The 19,410-nt window shown below is 35.6% G+C and overlaps 6 protein-coding genes across 9 annotated transcripts in view; 2 read left to right on the top strand and 4 right to left on the bottom strand.

Moving 5' to 3' along the window:
* The first annotated feature begins 192 nt into the window (after positions 1–192).
* LOC144474490 (dyslexia-associated protein KIAA0319) lies at positions 193–5,290 on the top strand. The gene is made up of 15 exons (XM_078189338.1): positions 193–668; positions 918–1,332; positions 1,410–1,582; positions 1,660–2,037; positions 2,106–2,331; positions 2,396–2,769; positions 2,841–2,952; positions 3,019–3,167; positions 3,243–3,433; positions 3,507–3,606; positions 3,679–3,999; positions 4,076–4,177; positions 4,251–4,436; positions 4,510–4,656; positions 4,730–5,290. Exons 2-14 carry the CDS (start codon positions 923–925, stop codon positions 4,653–4,655), a joined length of 2,868 nt encoding a protein of 955 aa, XP_078045464.1. The 5' UTR covers positions 193–668; positions 918–922; the 3' UTR covers position 4,656; positions 4,730–5,290.
* Positions 5,291–5,602: 312 nt separating this feature from the next.
* Positions 5,603–7,535, top strand: LOC144474491 (E3 ubiquitin-protein ligase TRIM45). The gene is made up of 6 exons (XM_078189339.1): positions 5,603–5,651; positions 5,837–6,043; positions 6,344–6,606; positions 6,678–6,895; positions 6,984–7,184; positions 7,261–7,535. Exons 2-6 carry the CDS (start codon positions 5,859–5,861, stop codon positions 7,498–7,500), a joined length of 1,107 nt encoding a protein of 368 aa, XP_078045465.1. The 5' UTR covers positions 5,603–5,651; positions 5,837–5,858; the 3' UTR covers positions 7,501–7,535.
* Positions 7,536–7,664: 129 nt separating this feature from the next.
* LOC144474469 (uncharacterized) lies at positions 7,665–9,472 on the bottom strand. Its single transcript, XM_078189312.1, has 5 exons — positions 9,458–9,472; positions 9,278–9,339; positions 8,861–9,105; positions 8,659–8,787; positions 7,665–8,585 (listed from the first exon to the last, which is right to left on the bottom strand). Exons 1-5 carry the CDS (start codon positions 9,470–9,472, stop codon positions 8,455–8,457), a joined length of 582 nt encoding a protein of 193 aa, XP_078045438.1. The 3' UTR covers positions 7,665–8,454.
* Positions 9,473–9,681: 209 nt separating this feature from the next.
* Pef (penta-EF-hand domain containing protein peflin) lies at positions 9,682–11,487 on the bottom strand. Of its 2 annotated transcripts, XM_078189345.1 has the most exons (5): positions 11,361–11,487; positions 11,172–11,300; positions 10,801–10,975; positions 10,434–10,712; positions 9,682–10,334 (listed from the first exon to the last, which is right to left on the bottom strand). In XM_078189345.1, exons 2-5 carry the CDS (start codon positions 11,181–11,183, stop codon positions 10,243–10,245), a joined length of 558 nt encoding a protein of 185 aa, XP_078045471.1. In that variant the 5' UTR covers positions 11,184–11,300; positions 11,361–11,487; the 3' UTR covers positions 9,682–10,242. The 2 variants fall into 2 exon arrangements, with proteins under 2 accessions (XP_078045471.1, XP_078045470.1); XM_078189344.1 differs by having other exon boundaries at positions 10,182–10,334; positions 11,172–11,428.
* A 347-nt stretch (positions 11,488–11,834) lies between these two features.
* On the bottom strand, positions 11,835–13,595 carry Tektin-c (Tektin C). Its single transcript, XM_078188862.1, has 6 exons — positions 13,455–13,595; positions 12,993–13,283; positions 12,650–12,922; positions 12,350–12,572; positions 12,056–12,274; positions 11,835–11,972 (listed from the first exon to the last, which is right to left on the bottom strand). Exons 1-6 carry the CDS (start codon positions 13,538–13,540, stop codon positions 11,835–11,837), a joined length of 1,230 nt encoding a protein of 409 aa, XP_078044988.1. The 5' UTR covers positions 13,541–13,595.
* Positions 13,596–14,216: 621 nt separating this feature from the next.
* Miga (mitoguardin) overlaps positions 14,217–19,410 on the bottom strand; it is a 44,573-nt gene continuing 39,379 nt past the window's right edge. The window contains exons 4-9 of one of the 3 annotated variants that reach the window (XM_078188489.1): positions 18,821–19,008; positions 17,666–17,803; positions 17,461–17,573; positions 17,206–17,374; positions 16,878–17,111; positions 14,217–16,455 (exon numbers count right to left, since the gene is read on the bottom strand). In XM_078188489.1, coding sequence (XP_078044615.1) covers positions 16,138–16,455; positions 16,878–17,111; positions 17,206–17,374; positions 17,461–17,573; positions 17,666–17,803; positions 18,821–19,008 — 1,160 coding nt within the window. In that variant the 3' untranslated portion in view covers positions 14,217–16,137. Of the gene's footprint in view, positions 16,456–16,877; positions 17,167–17,205; positions 17,375–17,460; positions 17,574–17,665; positions 17,804–18,820; positions 19,009–19,410 lie in introns of all 3 variants that reach the window. The other 2 variants (XM_078188490.1, XM_078188491.1) reach the window with 2 other exon arrangements.

Here is a 19,410-nt window from a genome sequence, read left to right as displayed (position 1 = left end):
CATAATCACCATAGCTCATAGAACGTTTCGTTTTTTTTGAACGGAAAAAGAAATGTTTTTTCTTGGGGATTGAACGTGTGAATATTGAGAGTGGAAATGCATTACAGATAAACATATGTGCATAGTTGAATTTCGTAAACCTTCAATTTTATCTGTCAATTATTTTTACCAGCGCGACATCTGTGTTTTAATGGGACGTAAGTAAAGCACGCGCAGGTGATTCAGGCGTGCGAGCTATCAAAACTGATCAAAACGGTAGTAGCGTAGCAAAAAACTCGGTCAAATGGAGGTGTTTTTACGCGTTTAGTGCGTATATCAATTAACGATACAGTTTTTACCGGAGTGACGTGTCATTGGCGTGCGAAAAATTGTCGTTGTTAGCCGACCTTTCATTATTCCGGTGCAACAGGAAATATGATAATTGCCCCTATAGTTGATTAGCTGCTGGCGTTGATAATAACATGCTGCTAATATATGATAAGCCTGTACCGTGTACGTCTGCACACCATTCGGAATTAATAACAGCGGAACGATCCTTGGACAGTCTGCGGTCGGTGTTTGGTAGTGAACCAATTCAGAAGGTGACAGATGTTTCGTAAAGTAACCTGAAATATTTCCTGGAATCGTTTTATCGTTCGACATTCACATCGTCGCGTACGAATAAACAGGTAGGATTCATCTCCATTGTAAACATTCATTCTTATCGCCACTTCTCTCATACTATCACTATGTCCACTTATGAGTGATAAGACAATACCTTAAAAGTATCGAGTTAAAAATATAGCTGTTAAAGTAATTACTTGCAATTTGTTAATGAGAAGTCTTGTTTTCATTTATAAAGTACACACAGAATTTATATAGAAACTCATGGAATGTTCTGTATAGTAGATGTTTTATACATTTAATTTCTTTTTCAGTTACAATGCTGTTGATCTTTTATGTGGGACTATATTTGTTACTTTTTGGTAGTTGTATTGGTGATTTTTCTGACTGGGAAAGTAAATGGCAAATATTATGCCCTGGTTTATATCCTACAGTGTACACAAGCTACACACCTCGAGGAAATCTTTCCAGCGGAATATATGCTAGTCAGCCACATTTGAATGGTCTTCAACATTGCATTGCGGCCTGCTGTACTAAACCTAAATGCAATGTGGCTCTTATGCACAATAGTACTTGTTACCATCTGCAATGTGAAAACTCCAAAATATGTTTACCTTTATATAGAGTCGATTTAGCTAGTGAAAATCCACCAAGTATGGTCTTAGTTAAGCCTGTAGAGGAAGATGAAATGTGGAGTGATCTATTGAAACATGTGGATGAAGATACTGGGTGAGAATGACATTTATCAGAAGAAGTTACAACCATGGTAACAGAAATATTTTTAATGCGTACTTCATATATTTTAGTCCTCCTCTTATGGATGGTGCAGACAGATATCATATTCTTTTTGGTGGATCCAATGGTATGAGCTGCATCACTCAAGCAACTTGTTTGGAGAATGAAATATGTGTTAAAGATCCAGAAAAACCTGATGTTGGGATATGCCAATGTTCCATTGGTTTCAAACACAATATGGAAGGTATTGTTATCTTTATAGAAGTTGTTTCACTTTGTTTGCTGATTCTTCATTTATTAATCTATACGGATTTATGGTAGGAATATGTGTTGCGGATGAAGAAATGGAACTTGGTGTAACACCGCAGATAAAGCCGCAGATACTGAAAGACCCTGGCACGTCAATGACTCCACCAGTGAAACGTTTGTTAGTTTCAGCTGTTTCAAAGGAAGTTCGTTTACCAGAAAACGAAGTAACATTATCTGCATACACTGTACCTGCAGAGCAAGAGAATGAGCATCATAATTATGCCTGGAGTCTTTTAAGTCAACCAGAAAGTCACACAGGCATTATGACTGATCAAAATCGTATGACTGTTAAATTGAGTAACTTGTCTGAGGGTTTATATACATTTAAGGTGACAGTAAATAGTCCCAATGCTTATGGCGAAGCATACGCAAATGTCAGCGTTCTACCACGTGGGTTCCATTCGTTATAAAATTCATCGACGGTTAAAACTGTTATTTATAACTATCATTATTTACAGCCAAGAGAATAAATCAAGTACCAATAGCTATAATTTCACCTTCATCACAAGTTGTAAAGCTACCGAATACTGGAGCTGTGTTAGATGGGTCGTCAAGCAAGGATGACGACCGGGTCATTTCTTATCATTGGGAATTACAACAAGGGCCTATTGGTTATCAACCTAATCTAGTCGATACACCCACATTGCAGTTGGATAATCTTATTCCTGGCAATTACACGTTCAAGTTAGTATGATATTTTATAAGTTAAACGTACTTAATCAACTTAATGACATGTTTACTTCCTTAGGTTGACTGTAGAAGATTCCGATCACATTACCAACTCTACTAGTGCTAACATAACTGTATTGAAAGTAATCGATTATCCGCCTAGTGCAAACGCGGGTCAGGATATAATTATATACTTACCTCAGAATACACTTACACTTAATGGTAACTTAAGCACAGACGATCATGGAATCGCGAGCTGGGAGTGGACGAAAAGTCCCTCTGATCAAAACAAAGCGGTGGATATGCAAAACACAAGGACTCCGTACTTACAACTGTCCAATTTAGAGGAGGGAATGTATACATTCGTGCTAAAGGTAACAGACGATTCCGAGCAGTCTTCAACAGCTGAGGTTCACGTGTTTGTGAAACCACCAACGAATAAACCACCCAAGGGTAATTATACGATGTAGAACTTTTATTCCTAATGCGGATATAAATGTTTTATTTTATATTATCTTGTACAGCCGACGCAGGCGAGGATATAACGATAGCTCTACCTGAAACAAAAACTCTACTCGATGGTCATAAAAGCAAAGATGATATTAAAATTGTCTCATATCATTGGGAACAAGTCAGGTAAATTAAAGTTTTAAATGTTAGAACTTCCAGCATAACATTATAATAAGAAACCTCGTTTAACAGTGGACCCAGCAATGCAGAGTTCTCTGCAGTTAATGAATCAATTACCAATGTAACAAAACTAACCAAGGGTGACTATGAGTTTAAGTTAACTGTAATCGACGATAACGGAAATAAAGACTCCGATACTGTGAATGTAAAAGTTACACAAAGTATGCATGAACTGTTATTAAACTATTTCTACATTTGAGTGGTTCAAATGTAATGGGGATAATTTTATTTTACAGATAAAAATGCGCCTCCTAAAGCAAACGCGGGAGGTGATCAAATTGTAAACGCGCCTATCGGTGCATTGATCATTAATGGGTCTCAATCAACTGATGATTTGAGAATTAAAGATTGGATATGGACAAGAGATTCTTCTAGTCTTGCTATTGGTACTATAATTCAAGACACAGACAAGTCACCGGTCTTGATGGTAATAATATTTAATTAAATCTGTATTTAAAATAATTAGAATGTCATTAACATCCAAATTTATGTAATTTTAGCTAACTGATATCGTCCCAGGCAGATACGTTTTTAGATTGAAAGTGGTGGATGATCAAGGTCTAAGTAGCGAAGACACTGTGTCGGTTATAGTAAAATCGGGTGGGTATAGAAAAGTAAAACTGCAGATTGATATTTTGTAAAGAAATGTGAGTAAATATTTATGTTTTCTAGATCCACAGTTATTACATTTGGTTGAATTGACATTAAATATTGGAGCAAACATGTTGACAGTGTCTCAAAAAGATTCATTGGTAGTAAAGTTACAAATGTTACTGCGAGATGAAGCATCGATTATTGTACGGAACCTAAGAGCGGAACCTCATACTGGCAGAGCAGTCTTAGTATTTTATGTTGCAAAGAAAGGAGGACAAACTACTATGACGGGGCCGGAAGTGGTTAAGCGGTTGAAGGAAAAACTGAGACAAGATTCCGGACTTCTTCAATTATCTGTCGCCAACATCGACACTGTTCTATGTCAAAACAATTGTTCGGGTACGTAGATAGACTGTAACTTGAACACTTTAAATATCTCAGTGCAAAGAAATGTTTGAAGGGAACGTAATTGTAGGTCATGGTGTATGCAATCAAGAGACAAGGGCATGTATGTGTGAAGCATTTTGGATGCAGAATTTAATACAGAAATATTTTGGTAATGGTGATTCAAACTGCGGTAAGTCGTACTATGTTAAGCAATAAATTAAGTTTTTGAAAGTTAGAGTAATGGTAAAAATGTAAATTTTCAGATTGGAGCATTCTTTACGTGATTATTGCACTGCTATCTTTGGTCGTGTGTTGGGTCGGTCTTCTATGGGGATTGGTTTGCCTATGCCAAAGAATATGTACGGGAAAGCGACGTTCGCTTCGCGCTAAGAAAAAACCTCCTCGATACTCCCTGTTACAACCGGAACCGGAAGACGATAGCAGCACTTGTACGATATTTCTAAGTACTAATTAACCGAAAATATTTGATATAGTATTAATCTAGGCGCAATTACTTTGCAGTTTCGACGCATAAAATGGTTCTATCTGAATCGGATACAGACTCTGACGATGTTTTATTCGAACATCGCAAAACGAAAAATAGCCAAGCAAGAAACGGTAAATCACGAAATGGTTTTATTAAAGTGGGTTCTAGAGTGAAAACATGAGGTAATGAATAGTCTTAAAAAAATCTAATCAATGCATTACGCATTAGATCACATGAATCACTCTATTATTTCAGAGCTGTATAGAATGTAAGATCTCGTTAAGCGACGCACACACGTGTATGTTTGGCCAAAACGTAAAGTACTAGTCACTTACAAGGCTGTAATGTTAAGTATGTACCTAACATGATTCCATACGATTTCTTCAACTGATGAAATTGCCATCTGTACAAAACAATTCAACTGAAACTGATGTACTTAAGTACTGGTTACATGGATACCGAGAACACAGGCTCATTTCCTCCATTGCATCTCGTTCAATTGTCTTTTTTCGTCTCGGGATAATATATTGTTTGATTGTATTGTACAATTGAATTCGAGGCTTTCTAATTGTATTATCTTGTAGATGCACCGCTGTTTGTAAACGGAAGCGGTGTCATAGCACAATGATCGAACTTGGTTTGTTCACGGCCTTAGAAAGTATTGGAATTAGTATTTATATATAGTAACCATTCCTTAATCATATATCCTTTGTATGTACTACTTGCTCTTTAATGTGTATATCATCGATCTTATTTTTACACGTGTATGGATAAGTAATAAAATTTGTTATCCATATAACTGACAGAAATTTTTTTAGCGAGAATAAGTGCAGGGCGCGTGAATAAAACTAATATGGGAGGGGCCACAATCTACGGTGGTGACTATTAATTAAATGGCGATGCGATCTACGTATTACTCTTCAACAAATTTTTATATCACCCGCTGATATTTATTCATTTATGGCTTCGTTAACTATCACGACCACGTAACAAATAATAAATATCTACGATTAGGAATTTGGTACAAAACAGTCGCGTTTCGCTCCGCATGCGTCTGCCTTTGCGTTATTTTTAACTCATTACGCTATGGTAAACGTGAAGTAGTGCAAAAGGTATTTGTACCGTCTGTCGAAAACCATCTCAGTGCGTGCTGGCAGATAGAATACTCTTCAATTTGGTAAGTTGACTTTTACATAATTTTTATAGTGGACTAACATTTGAAACCATTAAACAAATTCTACTTTATATTACTCGATTACAGTAATAAGTATTGTAAATTGTATACATTCTCTTAGACATGCTGAAAATAAAGGGTGACTAGTTTTCTTATTCATAATTAATTTATATAATATTGTGTGTTAGCTTTGACAGCCTAACAGTGTTTATGGATTTTGTCAAATGCTCCAAATATCGATTTACGAATTGCTGCGGTGAGAGTACGTCGATGGATGAGGAGAACGAGAACGGATTTAATAGCAACGATTGTTCATTCTCTAAACGAAAAAATAAAGTGGCGGATACACAATCGGTCGTTAACGTAGATCCTCAGGCATTTGCTAAAAGCGTTCGGTAAGAACTATTTTTAATTTTCTTAGTATACTACTACTGACTACTCTGGGACTGTTACATTCATTCCCCATCGGGTATAAAATTTTAATTATTGTCAGACATTCTAAAGATGGATGCCTCTATCGTTGATACTGTCCACAAAGCTTGCACAATTCTAAGTATGGAGATGAATCATTTGGTGATTACAAAATTAGAGCATAGAAAACAGTAGAATGAAACCCAAAAGCTAACATAAGAATGACTATATAAATGAAGACTACCATGCACAGTAATAAATACTTGTCTTTCTTTTTTATTTAGTTATGATGTTCATTCAAAAGTGCCCATTTCTTGGAGTACGAATGGAACAAATTCCATGTGCCAACCTTCCTCTGAATTATCTTATAATGCAAAGGATCAAATAAGTAATGACTGCAACCAAGAAGAAATCTTTTCTTCTCTTAAGACAGGAGAAGATAAAGAATTCCGGTGTCCTAGATGTGGTAAAAGGATGCACGAACCGAGACTCCTACCATGCTTACATCCTATATGTTCATTGTGTGTTTCAGAATTACTAAACAAACGTAAGTGGTGCAAAATTATTTATTTATTCTAATCGTGGAATATTTTCTTAATATATTCTTATGCATTTTAGGTTCTTGTAATTCCCCGAAAATTATTAAAATCCACAATTCACGAGAGCGAAAAAGCAATTTCCATGAATTGTGTCCCCTATGTGATTTTCGATTGCCTACAGTCGGTTCTCCGGTACCTCCCCCACATTATCCTCTTCAACATCGGTTGGTCATGGACGCCATACGCTGCCGACTTGCAAATAGAGTTCTCTGTGATGTTTGTACGGATGAAGTGGTCGTAAGCATTCGAGTCTTTTTCTTATAGCTATATCCAATGCTGTTTAATCCAATGTAATCTAGTTTTTATAAATTGTGGTTTTTTACAGGCGTCGGCTCAGTGTTCCACGTGTCTCCGCAATTTTTGTACAGAATGTGGGATGGAACATCAACAGCTAGTCACCATGGAACTCAAGCCATTGAAACATAAGATAAGACCGCTTTGGGAAGCTACTAAATTGCGACGTACCACATTATGTCAAAATCATCCTACACACGCACTGAGATTTTATTGTATTGCGTGCCAACAGGTTTATGAATCTTGTCTTATGTTAGATGACCATTTTGTCTTCTTCCATTGTTAACTAATAAGCTATTTTCTCTCAGGTAACATGCAAAGAATGTATGTGGAGTACTCAGCATCGCGGTCATGCCAGTGAAAATGCATCCGGTGCTGGGAGAAGGGTTGTTTTATATTTGACGACAGTATTGCAAAAGGCAAAAGCACTTTTGAACATGCTTTTGACACAATATGATCGAAATATGCTATTAAGTAGTACCTCCGAAGAAATGAAAGATTCTTTCATTTCTATGGATTACCGGTATGTTATCAAAATATTTATTTAAAGTTTAGACTGTGAAATTGTGCAGAGGTATGAATTGTCATGTGATGTTACAAGGTTTACAGCAATAATATAAGACTGTCATTTGAGGTACAACATAATAAGCTATAGAAAATTATTTTAAGGGCAGTATGTTATGTTATATATGCAATGACATTCCATTCTACAGCAGTTTGTAGTACTATGTATATTTAATAAAGACTGATGTACAAAAATAATGATTTACAGAAAGGCAGTGCCTGATAATCGGAACTGTACTGTATGTATCTTCCAAATAGAGGCTCAAAAATCTTGGTCTCAAATACTCCTAATTGTTGAACACATTGAATGTATAATACAGATCGCTATAAGTATAGTTTGTAACAATTTTTTGTAAATAAGCTTCCTCAATGGTACAGGTACACTTTACCATAAATAATTTATATACATATGAAGAATAGATAAAAATATGGCAATTGAGGGGCTAAAAGAATATTTTGAGGGTACAGAAATGTTCAGGAATCTTACCCGCGCGTATATCATGCCAAAAAAAGTTTATTTACTGTTTGAAAATAAAAATTTAAAAAATAGCGCCATATGTGACATGTAGCGTCTTTTATGGTAAAATTTCGAAGCTCTGGTTAAGAATTCGTATAGCACCAATACGCGTAGTGGCAAAATGCTCAAACTATTGGGCAACATGACCAACGGAGTAAATATACTCTTAGAAATGTACAGTAGCATCATCTGGTGTTTTCAGAAATTACTAGAATTCTGTAATTTGTGTCAGGGTAACAAAAATTATTCATTTTTGTTTCCAATAACAAATAAACTTCTTCGCATGATATACATGCACGATAGCTTTTTGAATATTTGTAAAACCTTAAAATACCTTTTAACACTTAAATTTTTCTGGTAAAGGAAATTTAAATACAAATATGTATAGATGTGAGATGAAATTAATACCAAATAAACAGCATCAAACTAGCAGTTGGTGCATATATTTTTGATGCGCTAAGCAACGCCCGTGTCTCAAAACTGATCCACAGCAAGACCAATGACTTACACCTGGATGTCCGGCATGACCATGTCCACAACCTTGATATCCACCTTTAATTATATGATTATATGTACAATATTGAACAATAATACTTTATTATATTATTTAAGAAACATGTAGTACCAGGCATTGTTCCTCTACAACCACAGGTGACTTCTTTCTTCCCTCCACTTGAACAAAATGTACAACAATGGTATATACCACTATGAGAAAACTTTAATACCATTGTCCTTGCATTTTCATTAGTATTTTCTAGAAGGGTTATTCATTGTTCAATGAGTATCCGTATGGGAAGATAAGGAATTATGTATTAAATTTGCCTTACCTAACAATGTATTAAATACCCCTAAAATCTTAAATCTTGTTATTATCGTGTTAGCAAGACTTAATATTTCTACATCAGAGCCATCAGAAATTAATTCATTTGTAAGAAAAATAGCATCAAGTAAATGTCTTGCTTTTTTTAATCTGTCAAATTCTTGAATTCTTTCTTGGGCTTGTCTTGCATAGGATAATAATGGATCATACTTCCATGCATTCGATCCTTCGTTCGTAAGTCCATCAGAGTATCTGTTTAAAGTAAAAAATTATCCTACATTGTTATTACACTGCATAAAATCACAATACATTCATTCAATCAGTAAGGAAGAATTGTCATGTGATGCATAGTTTAAAAAATTATTTACTCAGAATGGTATAGTTGTATATTTTATTACTGTCATTTGAGGTGCAAGTTATTTACTCCTTCATTAAATGCCTAAAACTTATATAATTATAATCATAAAATATTACTTTGTTTTTATCCTATAACATTTATCTTTTTATAAATAGTTGAATTAACCAAAGCAGTTGTTTACAAAGTACAAAGGTATTTAGTTATATGTAAATGATGATTCCAAGAAATTTTAGAATTAAACAATACCTTTTTTAGAAGCATGTTCTGTCAATTTTACACTTCATTGTATCAATCACTGCATTTATAAAATTTTGCTATATGCATCTTTAAATATCATTTCAGGATTTGCCACTTTCCAGTATTAATACTTAAAAACGTATAGGTACATAATCGTTTATCTAGAACGCTGCATATGTGCCACTTTTTAAATGCCATTGCTAAAAACAGTCAACAAAAATAAAATGTAGAAATACGATGACACATGTGTATTTTACAATTGTAATTCATTAATTTTTACTTTGAAATACAAGAAGACAGTGTCTAAATAGAAAATACACGAATAATTCACTTTTTCACACGAAATAACTTTTCTCATATGTGGATGCAGAACAGATCCACGATTCACTATAGGGAAATAGCGCCATCTACTCAGATGATATTTTCTTTCTAAAATTATTTTCTACTTCCTTCAACTTTTGTTACAATAACAATGAAGTTCTCGTAAATTCTGAAGGTATGTTGAAATATAACACAGCATCGTGAACAAATAAAATAATTTTTTAATTAATATATTTGTACGAGGCAAGCATAGGCACTATTTTAAAATCTATAAAAGTATATTTTAAAAATTTTTCCATGATGTAGAAATATTTTGAAAATAGATAATTACATCTTTCGTTAAATATGATAAAATTACAAATCATGTCACAGGGAATGGATTCTCCAGTAAGTTGCAAGCAATTCTAATACATCCAATTAAAATAAATATATTAAAATTAAATATATTAATTATGCTAAAATTAGCTTGAACATTATATACTGCAACTGAGTGCAACACTCAAAAAATCTTCAAATGCAATAGAAATTGTCCCTGCTTGATCAGAGTCTCTAACTCTAAAGGCATCTAGAACAAAACAAAATGAAGATTATTATTACGAATGTTTTAATTGAATATAGTTTCCATAGGTTTAAATATATCTAATATATCTAATGAGTTACTTACCTGTGAACCTTTGGATTTGAACACATAGTACAATAAACTGATCTACAGTGATGGAAGAGTGACCAGTAGGATCACTTTTTTTTATGAGAAATGAAGTAAAGTCTGGACTGAGTCGATAGCCCATTTGTGTGAGAGCTGCATTTAACTCATTTTCTTGTATATTCCCAGAATTGTCATGATCAAAGCCACGAAAAACACCTAGCCAAGCATTGATATAGTTGTAAAGAGCTTGAAATTCAAGTAAGTCTATAGTGCCATTTTTCTCTTTATCAAACATGCCTGTAAAAATAATGCAGTCATTAAAAGTATATATACCTTTTTGTGATATTGTTAATTTAGAATATATAATAATGAATTAATAACTCACCGATCATTAGTCTACAAGCAGTATCTGAAAATGTACCTCCTTGACCATTTGCTAGTGCACATTTTAATTCTGATGCAGTAATCCTTCCACTGTTGTCTCTATCAACAGCTGCAAACCATTGTTGTACTTGTGGACTCACTTGTGTTTCAGGATCAGTCGCTCCATACATAGCTGACTAAATAATTAATCACAAATAGCTTACAAACGAAGTAATAAATAAATTGTTAATGTAGAAGACTTGTTTCTTCGTATACGATCATTAAAACTATATGATGTATTGAATTTATGAAACACAATAGAATAACAATTTTCTCTATTCATAGAAAATAAGTGTACTTTATCGTTAATTGCAGTGTACAAAAATTAATTACCGGATATGCCATAACTGACGTTCTTCGTTAATTACGTACTGTCAATTGTTGTATATGTATCGCAATCGTGATGCACTGCATGTACTCGAAACTCTAATCTAACTCAACGATCAAAACGTCGCCCCCACTCTAAAGTATAAAATGCTGGTAAAAATGTAAACAATATTGTGCAACTTATAAATATATTACCATTAATGTATTTTGTTTCTTTAATTTCTATAACATGATATGGTACATTTTAATGTTTACGATTATAACATTTTCAGATATTATTTAATATTCGAATAGGCTATGAAAAGTATTATGAGAAAATACCACTAGTGCCATCTATAACAAAATACCTGAATATTTGATTGGAATAGCTCAATTATCATATGGATTCTGTGTCACAACTGAAATACCGATGCTGTTGTTAAGTATCAATTGCATAAAAATCATACCGCAGACATAGGATCCGTGCAGACATTGTATGCAATGATCAGTTATGATGAACTATCAGTAATGTTAGGCATGATACGAAATGGTAAGAGTATCTACAGCCCTAAGAAAATAAGACAGTAATGAATCCTAAGTTTGTAGTCGTAATTTGTAAATTTATAAAATTTTATTATGGATATACCAAGTTCATAAAATACAAATGATATAAAATTCGTCAAAATGAACTTAATATACATGATAATCCATACTGAGGCGCAGGGTCATACAGTCTACCTGGTCAATTTTTAAAGTATTGGTTTTAATGTTGATATCTTCCTCGATTTGAATTTGCGTCTTCAGTAGATAACGAAGTGACGCTTGAGCCTGAAATATTTAATTATAAAGTATCGTCGCAGTAACTGTCTTTCTTTTCACGGGAAAGTTGAAAATTAGCTCATTACGCTAACCTCGAACATAGTTGCTTGTAATTTCGACACGACATCGCGTAGCTCGTATACTTCTTTGACAAGCTGAGTTTCCACCATATCTCGTGTAAGTTCGAGCCCCGGCCGTTGACATCGGTTCCCCAATCTCGTATGCGCTAAAGCTAAATAGCATTCTTTTTCTGCTATTGACTTTTCAATACGCGTGACGTTCTGCGTCATTTCATTTGCTTGCCTCATTATCTATATACATATACAAACGAACAGGATTCGATTACATTATAATTTTCGTGACAGTATGTAACTGAAAGAACCCACCTCAGCGTGCTGTAGTTCTAATTTCGTTTTCGCTTCTTTCGTTTCATCGATGCGCCGTTTGAAGGCACTGTCGGTTGCATCCTTCTGCTGATTCAAGTCGTAGACCGCTTGTTTTATAATCGTGTCAATGTAGCAACGCATCGGTCTGGCGCTATTTACTTCCTTCGAAGCGTTAACAATGTTCGCGTTCGTTTGCATCTCCCACTCATTCAATTCGATCGTCCTTTGACATTAAAGTGAACATTGAGAAATTTTGAACATAATGACAAAGACACGAAGTCGAAAAGAAAAAATTCATACGATGGGTCAAGCCGCGAAGTACCATGATAAATGCTCAAATTCAAGCTTGTCTCTTTAAGGGTCAGATTGTGCTTATCAACACGCAAGTTGTTGTCTTTAGCCTCAAGATCGTGGTCCATGTAGTAAAGGGTCGCTTTGAGTCGGCGTATCTGCTCTTGGGTTTGTTCCAGTGTTCGTACCAGAAGATTTTCAACTCCTTTGATAACCTCGCACTCTTTCAATAGCTCTTTCTCGACGTCATCGTGAACCAGATCGATTCCTAATCTATGCTCTCTGCAATAGAAAGTACAGTTTTACCATATTATCCTTTGGAATGAATTTTCTTTATCAACATGTATTCTACCTAAACATAAGACATTTCTCGCAAATAACGAGTGCGTTCCTCCTCACGGAAGAGAGGGCGTTCATGATGCGTTCTTTGTAAATCAACAGGGCATCAGTTTCGAGAAGAACGTCTTTCCTTATACGCAGGAGTTCCCTCTTGCGAAACTCAATATCTTCGAGTTTCTCCTTCAGTCTGTGATCGGTCTCTTCTTTATTACCTTTCACTTTTTCTGTACTTACTTCGCAGACGCGTTTGGACTCGGTCAAAAGCCGATCGGCTAATTCTTGCTGAGCTTCGGAACATCGGTATCTATTGAATTCACGATAAACAATTTAATGTTTATAATGAGTTAAGGTTTTAATAGAAATACAGATTACCAAGCAGAATTATAATTTGTAATGGTGAACTAAAACTGTGCCAGAACATACAATGCATTTTAAGAACTAGTTTCTAATTTCTCTTTAAATATACTGTACGAACCTAAATCGATTGTTAAGGTGCCATTCATCTAAAGTGAATTTCAAGGGCGGCGGAGGTATTATAGCATATTCACGATTGCTTATCATCCTAATCCTTTGTCTTTTTCAATTTACAAAACACTGAATTCTTGACTGCCTCGGGGTAGTCAGCGGTGATTCAAACTACTGGATTTGAAGGTTTGATCTATATGTAGAAACGATTTGGGCGGAGATTTATTTCTATGGTAACGTTAAGTTGATAATTCTAAAGGTTCAGTGTTTGAACGTAGATAGCACCATTATGTTAATGTTTTCTACTTTATTAACAATTTTTCATATTGATTACGTTTATGAATCATGTTAATAAAGTTTTTGCCATCATTGTAAATACTAATTCAATTATTATCTTTTTCTACCATCGAGTAATTCAATTGGTAATAAATCTTATCCACGAGTTTGTGGAGATTTTATCTACCTGAAAATAACGCCACTGTATGTAGTGGCAAAACCTTGAAGCTATTAGACAAACTTATCAATAGTCGATGTTGATTAACAGTTTGGGCATTTTGCCACTACACCAATGATGTTATTTTGAGATAGATAAAATTGGCGCCATTTTCAAAGCGCTAAGATTTATGCATTACTTAGTTTACAAATGCCCGAATAATATGAATAATTAGGGGCCAATTGCTTGAAACAATTAAGTAAACATCATATCTTCATGAATATGTGTTAAAAATGAAGGGAATAATTTTTTTTTATTAAAACATTATAAGAGTTTCTTATATCCGTCTTTATTACAGGACATGACTTTCCTCAACTATATTTTGTTACAATTCTTTTCGTCGTACCATATAAATATAAAATAATAACATATTACAATTTTTCAATTTGTACACCGTAACGTATCGAATATATTACTAAGAAGCAATACAAAGTTATTCTTGTAAGAAATTTATAAATTGCACACTCAAATGGTTTTATACATGTTACGTTTTTCCATCTCTCTGACTTTCAACATGTACTAGCATAAATCGAAAACGAATCCGAATTGTTCTGCTTTCAGGTTTCGCTTAGAAACGATCGTCCAATAAAATAAGAGAGTGCAATTGCGTACAAATCGATAATTAGTAATAAATTGAATAACTTACATTTTCTGTCATTTAGCTACATAATTAATCAAATAAATTCACTTCAACGACAAAATGTACTTGAGATGAAAACATATAAAGTTAATGCTCATATAAATCTATGTTTTATAATTATTTGGGTTAATTATTTTTAGTGGTTGATTTATTGAGCATTAATGATTCGTTTTCATAAGATAAATCTTTATATTATATATTCCCATATATACAAAATCTGGAACTTATACGTTACACAATGATCATAAGTGGAATGTTTTTAAATTATGTTTACATTGTTTGTAATGAGGTAAAACGTAGTTTGGAAAATGTTAACTAAGAATTATAAATATAATATACACACATAATGGTCACAGTTCTTTACTAGTCAAGTTGTTTTTATCTTTGGCAATGTATAGTACAACTTTCGTCCAGGTAACTGTATATGTATCATGATTTTATGTAAAAGGCTACGAAAAAAAATCTTGTATGTAGTTTGAAGATGACTGAATAGTAATCATTATAGACTGTAAACTGAAATAATTAAATACTTCTGAGAGTAGTATTTCAGATGAGTGATATGAGTAGAGAGAAATAATTGTTAATAAATATGTCATTATTAGTGCCTCGACACCGTAAAATAATATTATCTTATAAGGTACACAAGGAACTACAATAGCTTTATTACCTGCAATTATTAAATGCTAAGAATCACAATTTTATACACCTATATAAAATTCTTTTTGTCTAATACCCCAGTAATAACGATATATTAAAAATTGAATTTCATAGCAAAACAATTACATTTAAACATTTTGCATGAGTGTCTTTGCACTAAAATTGTAGAATCAAATGTCACACATGCAAGACATGCAATTGGGAATAATTACAAGTATGGTAATATTTGTTAATTAACTCGTTTGTAGTACACGAATTATCAGTAACAAGGACTACGAGACTCGGGCATGTATACGTAGATACAAACGGGTCAATAAATAATAATAGGTATGGTAAATAAAAAAGATAAAATTATAATTAATTATGCTTAAATTATTTTTCGACCGTTCCAAATGGACATCATGTCCGTGTTACATACAGTGTGATTTACCTAAATATTTCCTTCAATTGTAACGATGTAAGAAGCTAAAAATTAAAAATTAATTTTTAAATCCAAGCGTAACTAAACCGAATAGTTATTATTATTATTATGAAATAACAAAGTGTGCATATCATAAATATACATTTAGTAATACTGTGGGTAATATCATGTCAGGCGGGTCAGTTAAATTAAATTATCTGAAGTTCAATTAAATTATCGTAAGTGAAGGAGATACTTCGGTGGACCACAAAAAGAAGCGATAGTGTGGATCACTATAAAAATAATAGACCTATTTACAGCATTGTCAAATAAGAAATATCTGCAGGCGTTTCAACAAAATGAAGCTGACAGCATTCTCGTATCGCATTTGTGGTAATTTCAGAGTCGACGATTAATTTCATGTATAACAGTAAATAGTGGTATTATAAATTGTTCGCGTAAGTTGACTGCTTCACGACGATGATATATTCACCTATGCTCCATTAACAGCCTTCCAACGAAAGTCTTTGATTTATATTCTCGACCCTCACCTTCATTTCCCTGAGAATGTCTTCGGCGAGGCTGTCCACGCAGGTGTACCTTACTTTGAACAAGTTAAATATGTCTATGAGGAATTCAACAACCTGATCCCTGAAATAGTGGCAGGTGGAACGTAGACTGCCCTCCGGACCCAAAAATCCCCAGACAAGCACCGGGGAGATCTGTTCGGATATGGAATAAAAGTGTGCCAAGAATCCTTTATCATACTTTAGCATTTGTTTTTTGCCAACGAGAACGGACCAAACGGCAGTACCGATAGCCTAGAACAAACGACGCGAAAAAGAAAATAAACACCGATGATAAAAAGACCTCGTAAGAATTAGACTGCGGATTTTTACGCAACATAAAAATTGTATCCACGTTTGTAAGAAATAGAGGTCATCGAAAAAATTTGTTTCTACTGCCACATTTTCTATGGAAGAGTCTCTATAATTTCAACAACATTATAACAAAAAAAAGCGAACCCGGTCATTTTGACCGGTCTGGTAGGTTTAATGTTAATGGATCCAATAAGACAACTGTATTTCATTGTCATCCTTAAATGCTTTTAATCCTTTTACTATTTTCAACCGCGTCTAGTCATGTTTGTCACAAACGCATGAAATCCGCAGTCTAGCGATATTAACTCGGAGAAACGTCCAGCAATAGTAATTTGGACAAACGTTCAGCTCGGAGTACTCACAGTTTCACGGAAACTGGCGGATATCCATCTGTTCTGTAAAATAGCTTTGATCGATGACGGCGGTTTCTCCACTTCTTCGAACGCATCTAGGAGGATAAAGTCGATAAGGATGTCGTAGAAGTTCATGCACTTCACGCCCCTTCCCGCCAGCTCCTCCTCCATAATACTGTGGTTGCTTGGCTCTTGCAAGAAGTCCATCATCCGTTCGTAATGCACCAAGTAATCCTTCGGATCCTGGCGTCAGGAATGAAGTTGTTAAAATTCCGACCGTCGCTCGTGTAATGCTTGTCTATACGGATAGGTAATAGATTATATGTGTTGTGTATACCCTGTCTGCATACATGATCAAATCACTAATCACTTGTCGGCCGATATCGGCGATCCACACCGTCGCCGTCGGTATAGTGAACAATTTCGTGTACGCTTGCCGCAAGCAGTGCAATTTCGCTAAATACTCGACGTCCGAGCCGCATTTCACCAATTCCGTGTGCAGCCGCCTGCGAAAAAAAAAAACAAAATCTATGATCGCATGTGGTCCGGTAACGGAAAATTTATTCAATCGGTTTAGTATCCTTGTTCTCACCTGCATTGAATAGTTTTGTCCTCGTGATGCCTCAGCGCGTTATGGTAAAGCTTCTGTTTCTCGATGTGCGGGAAAAACTCGGAGAACTCCTCGAACTCCCGCAAGTCCGCCACCTTGTATGGAAAATAGAAGGGGTGATTTTTCATTTGCGACAGAACGGAGTCGAAGCGAAAGTTTATTATCGTGATCCTGTTCTCTAACTTACACCATCCCGGGCGGACTCGAACGACTCCGGCGAAGACGCGGCATCCGCTTTTTCTTTTCCGGATATCCGGCTGCCGATGTGAGACGGTTTGCGGCTGTCCAGGGTCTCCTCGCTGTCGTTGCGGAATAACACCGACTGCTATGGAGCAATTTTGAAAGCAATTAACGTCGGCCGACCGATTATTACAGCGAGATTCGCGAGAAACGAAATGAAAATTGTCAATGTTCTTGAACTTTTTCACTTTCATTCTAATATTATAACGATGAATGACGATGATTTTCTTCCGATAATCGTGTGAAAATAAATCGATTATCTAGCTGAAGGATTAATAAACCGCGGAAAAAATAAGTAATAACTTCTATTATCTAGAATTATCTAATAGGATCTCTTGTTTTGCATAAATTTCTTTCACAGTATTTCCCTTTCTCATTTAGTTTACTATCTTTGCAACGATTTATCTGGTATCCTTCCCGAGACCAATGGGTTTTATCCTTCGCATGCAATAAATAATGACGAAGTGAATAATCAAACGTGCGGAATTTATGCATTTTCCGTGTCCGAATGGGATAACAGCAATTTCTAGATAACAGGAACCTTCCGTCTGCATAGCTTTGATTAGCGTGACTGCGTTCGTGCGCTTAGATTCGAACAATGGCGGCCGTGGTGCCGTGAACTTCCTATGCGGCGAGTCCTCCTTGCGTCAGGTCAAGTGACTCATTCGGCTAATTGCGCCGGTCAGTGATCATTTAAATTGGATTAATTCCCGTATTCTTTTCGGTCTTGCAGTGGAAAATGTAATTGATGAGCGCAGCGGAACGGAATGGCAGCAGCGAGCGCGGCTGCAAGGTTCGCAACAAGGAAAAGGAAAAACAATGCCGCAGCAGGGAGATCGGGATGTAATTCGGTTCGGTTGGGTCGAGACCGAAACCGTTAACGATCAACCTACTTTCTATGCGTCTATCTCGAAATCATCGTCGATAGCGAACTTTCTTCGCGGTGGTAAAAAAAAAAGGGGGAAAAATAGGAAAGATTGCGTGAACAGAGAGAAAAACGAAACGGTCCAGAGCGATATAATAATTCTGGCTCGTAACGGAGATTCGCTTCGGTAAACGAAAACGTGAATAAAACGAACGGACGGGTAAAACCTGCGCCTACCTGGTCGATAAAGAGCAGTTCCGCCTGGGTCTGGATTTGATAACCCATGTCAAGGAGCTCCTGGACATCGTGCGTGAACGCCGCGTCCGCCTTCGATGGTAATGCGAGCGTGTCATTGCTGAGCGAAGAGCTGAACGCCGTCAGGGCGTCCTCCCAGCAGTAGAGTGCCTTTTCCAGCGCCTCCAAGCCTGCGGACGTTCAACGGTAACATCGTTTTACATTTGTCAATTCTCATTTCTATCTGTACGCGGGTGGGCACGCGCGCCCGCGCTATCACAAACAATGAATCCGAGCTCGCTTAATTCGTTCTCGGAAACGCATTCGGCCCGGCCAACTCAGGAAACAGTCGTCATCCCAGTGACTGTTCATCGAACAGAAGTTCACCGGTCTCCTTAGCCCTCGGACCGCGACAGGGTGTTCAACGTTAAACCTACCCTTCGTCATGCCAAACAAAATCAACCATATTATATTTCTTCGGTTGAAATTGTTTCGATTCTAGAGACACTTCTAGAGAAAATAAATTCAATAAGTATCTCGAATGAAAAATCTATATAAACTCAGCCATGTTATTCTTATAGAGCAATGCACTG

The sequence above is a fragment of the Augochlora pura genome, chromosome 8, assembly GCF_028453695.1.
Source record: "Augochlora pura isolate Apur16 chromosome 8, APUR_v2.2.1, whole genome shotgun sequence".
Taxonomy (NCBI): domain Eukaryota; kingdom Metazoa; phylum Arthropoda; class Insecta; order Hymenoptera; family Halictidae; genus Augochlora; species Augochlora pura.
This window is presented reverse-complemented; position numbering and strand designations above follow the sequence as displayed.

Bases quoted from the DNA above. Each gene is read 5' to 3' on its own strand.
- Tektin-c (XM_078188862.1), bottom strand. From the start codon at position 13,540: ATGATAAGCAATCGTGAATATGCTATAATACCTCCGCCGCCCTTGAAA. The intron at 12,923-12,992 runs GTAGAATACATG...TTTCTATTGCAG, and splicing joins GAGAAATGTCTTATGTTTAG to AGAGCATAGATTAGGAATCG. The intron at 11,973-12,055 runs GTTAGCGTAATG...TAAATATTTCAG, and splicing joins TACAAGCAACTATGTTCGAG to GCTCAAGCGTCACTTCGTTA.
- LOC144474491 (XM_078189339.1), top strand. From the start codon at position 5,859: ATGGATTTTGTCAAATGCTCCAAATATCGATTTACGAATTGCTGCGGT. The intron at 6,044-6,343 runs GTAAGAACTATT...TTTTTTATTTAG, and splicing joins GCATTTGCTAAAAGCGTTCG to TTATGATGTTCATTCAAAAG. The intron at 7,185-7,260 runs GTTTATGAATCT...ATTTTCTCTCAG, and splicing joins ATTGTATTGCGTGCCAACAG to GTAACATGCAAAGAATGTAT.
- LOC144474490 (XM_078189338.1), top strand. From the start codon at position 923: ATGCTGTTGATCTTTTATGTGGGACTATATTTGTTACTTTTTGGTAGT. The intron at 2,953-3,018 runs GTAAATTAAAGT...CTCGTTTAACAG, and splicing joins TATCATTGGGAACAAGTCAG to TGGACCCAGCAATGCAGAGT. The intron at 3,434-3,506 runs GTAATAATATTT...ATGTAATTTTAG, and splicing joins ACAAGTCACCGGTCTTGATG to CTAACTGATATCGTCCCAGG.
- LOC144474469 (XM_078189312.1), bottom strand. The intron at 9,106-9,277 runs GTAAATAACTTG...TACTTTAAACAG, and splicing joins TTTAGGCATTTAATGAAGGA to ATACTCTGATGGACTTACGA. The intron at 8,586-8,658 runs GTACTACATGTT...ATATAATTAAAG, and splicing joins TTGTAGAGGAACAATGCCTG to GTGGATATCAAGGTTGTGGA.
- Pef (XM_078189345.1), bottom strand. The intron at 10,713-10,800 runs GTGAGTTATTAA...TTATTTTTACAG, and splicing joins TGCTTGTAGACTAATGATCG to GCATGTTTGATAAAGAGAAA. The intron at 10,335-10,433 runs GTAAGTAACTCA...GTTTTGTTCTAG, and splicing joins TCAAATCCAAAGGTTCACAG to ATGCCTTTAGAGTTAGAGAC.